The sequence below is a fragment of the Pistacia vera genome, unplaced genomic scaffold, assembly GCF_008641045.1.
Source record: "Pistacia vera cultivar Batoury unplaced genomic scaffold, PisVer_v2 Contig501, whole genome shotgun sequence".
Classification (NCBI taxonomy): domain Eukaryota; kingdom Viridiplantae; phylum Streptophyta; class Magnoliopsida; order Sapindales; family Anacardiaceae; genus Pistacia; species Pistacia vera.
The window spans coordinates 568,131-575,075 of NW_022196337.1; the positions used below are offsets into that span (position 1 = coordinate 568,131).

Genomic DNA, 6,945 nt, shown 5'->3' on the forward strand with positions numbered 1-6,945 from the left:
CACGGCCCCCACTGATCACATTCCTATTCCTGATCAGTCTCTTATTTGAAGTCACTTTCCTGTTCAGATCACCTTCCTACTCGAACGCTGGTAAGATAGCTCATCGCCGCCCTAACTCTTCTAGGGTTTGCATCAGAGTCACATTAGGACTCCTACTCCCACCAGGATTGGGAGACCAGACAGTCACTATATAAACAAAGGCCAGCCCTCTCACAAAGGACACATTACACTACACCTTCATACCTGAAGCTTCTACTTGAGAGCTTCACATCACTGCCGTAGTCACAGTGTCCGACTAGACTTCCGATAACCTCTTTACTCCTTAGCTCTCACTATACTAGCCTCTTTCAGCCTTGCTAACTTGAGCGTCGGAGTGCCTATGGCAAACACCACCCCAATGTTTCCCGTTTGCTTCACGCGTTTGTTTCTCTACGTGTGCAGGTGCAGTGGATCGCTAGTGGCCTCAACCTCACGGGATCAGACCCCCCTTTCATACAGGTAGAATTTTACGTCTACATTTATAATTTAGTCGTAAATTACAATATCAAACTCCTTAATCAAGTTGTGTTCTAAGCAACTTTTATACATTACATTTACTTTTTGTCATCATTCATCACCCTTTCTTCTTTTCTTCAAGGAACTGGAAAATCTTATTACCGTTACCAAAATTATGCCTTACGAAACAGAAGAAACCGTCGCTAATTTAATTAAAATATCCCAAGTTTTAAGTCATAATTCATGGCTTGTTCCACACGACAGTTTGCACCATTTTATTTCATTATGAAAAATGCTACGGACACCGACGCTTTACACCAAATTTTTATACCGAACGATGTGTCCACTAAATCAAACAAGCCACGTATCACATTAACAAATATCTGCGAACGAACAGTCATCTATCAAATATGGACGACCGTCCACTGTTATTGGGAGGCCGTTCATTTGAAATGGACGTGGTCCACATTATATGGACAGCCGTCCACCTAGAATGGATGTCCGTTCATAGTTTAAACTAAAAAAAAAAAAAATTGGCCTAAATTATTAATGGATGCCCGTCCTCATCTTTTAATATTAACAAATTTTAAATTTACTTAATGCATTAATTGTGAATCCTAATTGAGTTAGTCCCTTATTCTTATGACACTTGTCCAATTACTTTGAATATAGACAAAAAATTAATGAAGATAGAGACATTTACAGACTAAAATGTTGTAAAAAATTTTAAATCAAACAATGGACAGACGTCCATCTAAAAGGGACGACTATCCATAATTCTTGTTTTAATTTTTTTTTTTTATTTTAAACAATGGACGGGCATCTATTCTAGGTGAACGCTCGTCCATAGTAAATGGACTCTCGTCCATATTATATGAACGGGAGTCCATTGTTATTTTCTCATAGACGGGCATCCATTATAGGTGAACGGCCATCCAATAATCATGTACGCCCGTCCAATAATCACGGATGCCCATTATTTTGCTTTTAAAATTTTTTGGACGAGCGTTCATCTTATATGGATGCCCGTCCATAGTAAATAGACACTCGTCCATACGGGCGTCGATTATTTTTCTTTTGAAAATTTTGGTTGGGCGTCCATCTTATATGAACGGGAGTCCATTAAATATGGGCGGGCGTTCATAAATGTTGGACGACCGTTCATTCACGAAAGACTTCAGCATGGTCGCGTCTGACTGGTTGCCATGTCTTTCGGTACAAAAATTCGGTGTAAAATTTCGGTGTCCGTAGCATTACTCTTTCATAATTTAAAGGAAGACTTTCACAAAACTATTTCATAATCAAATGAAAAACTTTTTTTTTTTTAATTAAATACTACATTTATAATCTAATCTCACAACCATAATGTGTCAGCAAATTGTCACTGTCATGTCAACTCCCACTACACCCAAGACACACCCAAAAACTACTAGAAATGAATGTTCATTCCTTTAGAATGAATGGTCGTTACTTATGAAGGAACAATCATTCTTTCGTAATTAAGGAATAGTCATACCTTTGATTGTTCCTTAGGAAACAACTTAAGGAATAGTTATTCCTTTTATAAGGAACAGTTATACCCTCCATTAAGAATGATTGTTCCTTATTTATGAACGATAATTCATTTGATTGTTCCTTCATAAGGAACTATTATTCCTTTTGTCCTTATAAAGAAACGATCGTTTCTTTGATCTAATCAAAATTATTTTGATGTGACAGTTTCAACTTAACTATTAAATCGAGAGTTGAAAGAGAAATTTGTGAAAAAAGATGATTGGTATAGCATTTGTATACTGAAGCCATTGTACTCCCCATGGACGAAGTCAAAAGACTCAAAACGCCACATGTATCATACATCAGTAAATAAACAGACAATAAAGAAAGGAGGAAAATGATAGGGTTAAATATGTAAATACATCCCTACTTCATTGTAAGTGGGACCACGAATAACACATACTTGCCACGCCCCCATTGTACCACCAGCATAAGAAACGGACGTGTAACAAAATCCCGTAGTCGTACATCATTCCCATCCACCGTCCAAAAACTCTATCCACTGGGACCCACATCTACCCCAACATTAGACGGAGAATATACAGTCAGGAGGACTCACAATTAGATAAAAAAAAAAAAGAACTCGGTTAATGGACTCCACAAGAAAAATAAAGGAAAAGAACAAGGGCAAAAATGACCAACAAAAACAAAGGCGCAAAGGCGCAGTATCAGAAAGTGGAAACAAGCTTTGCTATACCATATAGTATATATATATATACACAGTGAGTCACGCGTACACAGATGACCTAACCTCCCTTTCTCTTCTTCACCATCACACTCTAATTGAAGGTGTCTCTGAACCAAACTCATTTTCGAGCTCTCTCTTCGCTGCCTGCGTCTAGGGTTTCTTTCTCTCTCTCTCTTTTTAAATTATTTGCTTTATCGGCACATGTGATATATGCTGACATGGCAACCGCACCAATGAAGTCACACCCGCTGCACAACTTCTCTTTGCCGTTTCTTAAATGGGGGGCCACCACCAGCGCCACTACTCAGCAACACAACAGAGGGCAAATGCCACCTCCCGCCGACTCCTCCGAACCCGACAACGACGGCGATGCCGACCACCACAATGATTCCGTACGTCCTCACCGCGTCGGATCCCGCTCCTCCCGCGTGCAACGATTGTCCTTCTCCTCGTCGACGAAAGCTCAGAAGGATGAGAGTGAGAGGTTGCAGAAACAGACGAAGGGCGGGGAGGTTGAGAAGAACGAAACTGAAGAAGAGGACGAAGAACGCGAACACGAACGCGAAGAAGAAGAAGTAGTAGTTGGGAAGCCGTGGAATTTGAGGCCGAGGAAGGGAGTTCAAGAACCGTTGGTGATTGCGGGGCTTATGGAGGGTCATAATCACAGCGGGAATGATGTAAATACGAAGCCGAAGTCGATGAGATTAAGAGAGATGGTGGAATCGAAAGGTGGTCATGGTGAAAAGAGGGAAAAGAGCAGGTTTTGGCTGACTTTGTCGAGAGAAGAGATTGAAGAGGATATTTTTGTCATGACGGGTTCAAGACCGGCCCGTCGGCCCAGGAAGCGCCCCAAAAATATCCAGAAACAGCTCGATGTAATCGATCTTTTTCTTCCACTTCTTTTGCCTCTAGCTTTTTCTTTGTTGATCGTGTGTTGATTGAAAAAATCGGTGTTTTTGTAGAATGTTTTTCCTGGGCTGTGGTTGGTGGGACTTACCGTTGATGCTTATCGTGTCACTGACGCTCCAATGAAGGTTTGTTATATTATTTTCAATTTTCATGAGTTTTTGGTAGCTGATATTAAATTTTGATTTTGCTTGTTTTTGTAGAAATAAAATCGCGCATAGATACTCGTTCGGGTCTTCTGTACAAAGGTCTTGTTTCACTTCCCTCTAGTTAATTTTTCTTTTATTTTTATTTTTATGAGGGAAACTGAGAGTTTGATGATGATTGTTGCAGAGGACGATGTAGTTACAACTTACAACGAATTTGGGAATTTTCAAAGCGTATATGGGAGTTTGTGAAGATTGCATCTACAATATTGAACCTCAATTTGAGGTATAATGAAAATTTGTAAAAAGGAAGGGAAGTTATTTTCAGAAGAAAAAGAAAGATTAAAAGAGAAAATAGGAAAAAGGGAAAGTCCATTGCTGTAGGATGCAGGGGTAGGATTTAGTTTATTTACTTGTAGCTTTACGATGTAAACGGTTGACTTAAATATGGATGAGTAGAGAGAACTTGAGTGTTTTAATTGTAGGATATTGTGAGTGGTATTGTGTTTTGGGTTATTTGTTCTAATTTGTTGATTACTTACTATATTTGACAGGCTTCCCTACATCGTTGGGGGGCAGAGTAGCAAGCATGTATTTAGTTTGCAAACCCTTATCAGATGCAGGATTTATTATTGGAGGCACTGCATGCTTCCCTTGACTGGAAGAGTCATACTTCATTGAACTGAGCTTCATCAAAAGCAAACCTGATGAGGTCTTAAGTTTATATGTGCTATATTGACTTCATTTTTACTCCTTCTTGGTCTTTCCATTTTGCATTTTAATAATCATAGTCACTGCACCACCACTACCCAGTTAATAGTTGTAAATAAATGTAATCTATGCTATCTGGAATGTTTAGAATGCGGTGGAAAATAATCATGCATAGTCCTGTAGTTGCTTTTAGATTTTCTGATCTCACGGAAGATTCTGCGTTCTCTGTTACATTTTGGTGAGGCATGTGTTGGTGTATGCAAATTTTTAATGTTGGAATGGCAGCTCTGTTATCATTTTCATAATACCCTTGTTACTGTTTCGATTGATGATCAATTGTCGATCTCATATTTGTAGTTACCCTTGTTAGGTGAAGTTGAGTTGGATTGATGATCAATTATCGATCATCTTCATAGTGCCCATAGTACCCTTAGTTAGGTGACGTTAATTTAGATTCATGATCAATTGTCAATTTCATCTTGTCTTTGTCAGGTGAAGTTGAGAACCTCTGTGGGTAGAACAATTGCTTTGTTTCTTAAAAAAATAACAGTGGGCAGCGGGCACCAGTAAATATATTGAAATGGTAAAATGATATAAGACAGCAGTTGGCATCTGAAAAATCTATGACTTCCATATTGATTGGGCTAGCTGTTATTTGTCCTGGATCTTTCGTTCTTTCTTTTAACTTTTCAAATTCAGAAGTGAGAATGTTAGGAGGATCTTCTTAGAAAGATACCCTTCAAAAACTTTCTTCCCCTTTTCATAGTTTTCTAGAATTTAAAGTTCATCTGAATTTAGAAGTGGTGAATCATATCAAGCCATGTACTGCAAGAAGTTTGTAATGCAGCATTTATTATACATTTTGTTATTTAAATATTGTATGGTCAGTTTAGATAATTTAAAAAAATAAAAAAAATAAAATTGGTGCACTGTCCTTTTTCCATTACTCTTTTATTGTGAACAGCTCTCAGGTTTTTATGGAATCATTTGAAGTGAAGGAAAATTCGTGTGTGCTAGCTAATAGAATTCTGTTGGACTACTAGAATGGTACATTTGTGCCTGAGAAGACAAAATAAAGGGTAACCATGAACATGATATCATGGTGCCTAATTGTTAAAGTGCTAAAAAGGATGTGAGAAGGCAAAAAGGGTAAGTAAAAGAATATATGTAATATTCTGAAGTTGTTTACTTTGGGCGTGACAGATGGTTGTGGCTTTTTATCCTCTTTCTGTTTTAAAAATCTCTCAAGAGTTTTTTCCCTCAATAATATGCCTTAAGCAAAAACTTTTGACTGGATTATATTGAGTGAGCACAAGGGTGATACATGTTCTTAAAGCTTCAGTTTTTGTTGATTTTGTTATATGTAGTAATTGTTTGTTTTTAGTTCCCAAGGGGTATTGCCTACCATTTCCTTTTAAGAAGCTAAATTTACCAGAAAAAACAACCTTAATATTTTGGCTTTGTGACTGGAGAGTAGCGCAACTCTTAATTTATCTGTTACCTTAAAGATTTGTTTCTTTGCCAGGCTGACTTTTTTTTCTCTTATATTCATCTGTATAATTCAGCAATTGGTGGAAGAGATCAAAAAACAGATAGCAGTGTTCTGCTTTTTCTCAGTTCACAGGGATTCAGAGAAGTTTCAGCTTGTTGTAAGCTTGACCCTAATAGTGTGGAGATTTGTTCCTATGGCTCTGCCTAGTGTTTCCATTGAGTCAGAAATGTGACAACTAAATTCTATTGTGGTGAAGGCTCCTTTGGTGGCCATGAAGGTAATTATGTGAATTATTGCAGTATAATACATTTATTTAATATTTATCAAGTTCAGACATTGGTGATGAGGTGATAATCTTTTATTGTTCAATTGTAATCCCCTGATGATGTTGTTAAGTGAAATCTGGGGGGCATTGGTATCATTGAAAAATAACATTGTCCAATGTAATTTCCAGTTTCTGGTAGATGCCTGGAAAAGAAATGTTATCAAAACAGTGTTTGTTTTCTCCCTGGTATTCTCCTTTTGACATTTGTATAAAGAACAAACTTGTCTTTTTAATCTGTTGTACGTGTTAAAAGAGAGGACAGAAAATTTTATTGTTGATTTGTATGTATAAACATGATCTTGTAAGAAGGTAATATAATTTGTAAGAAAATCTAAGGGGTTGGTTTAATGGTCAAGAAGGGATTAACTTCTTGGGTTCTGATAATTGCTTTTGACCAATGAAATATCAAAATATACATGTGAGGGACTTTCTAGAAGCACAGGGATACATGAAAACATTGTATAGAATAAAAATATGTTTTGATCCAACCCAACCTTATTTTGGACTTGAAGCCTACTCTCCTTCATCATCTTATCTTCACTTGGAAACGAGTTAATGCCCACATCATTATAATTACAGTTTTAGAATTAGTTTATTTTTTAAATTCAAAATTGTAATCCTAATACTA

General features: G+C 37.3%; 1 protein-coding gene across 1 annotated transcript; it reads left to right on the plus strand.

The window, feature by feature from the left end:
* Positions 1 to 2,755: 2,755 nt before the first annotated feature.
* On the plus strand, positions 2,756 to 5,392 carry LOC116105630. The gene is made up of 4 exons (XM_031392040.1): positions 2,756 to 3,612; positions 3,700 to 3,771; positions 3,847 to 3,891; positions 3,977 to 5,392. Exons 1-3 carry the CDS (start codon positions 2,956 to 2,958, stop codon positions 3,850 to 3,852), a joined length of 735 nt encoding a protein of 244 aa, XP_031247900.1. The 5' UTR covers positions 2,756 to 2,955; the 3' UTR covers positions 3,853 to 3,891; positions 3,977 to 5,392.
* The last annotated feature ends 1,553 nt before the right edge of the window (positions 5,393 to 6,945 follow it).

Excerpts from the sequence above, each read along its gene's own strand:
- LOC116105630 (XM_031392040.1), top strand. The coding sequence starts at position 2,956 with ATGGCAACCGCACCAATGAAGTCACACCCGCTGCACAACTTCTCTTTG. Across the intron at positions 3,613-3,699 it reads ATATCCAGAAACAGCTCGAT|AATGTTTTTCCTGGGCTGTG; the intron begins GTAATCGATCTT and ends GTGTTTTTGTAG.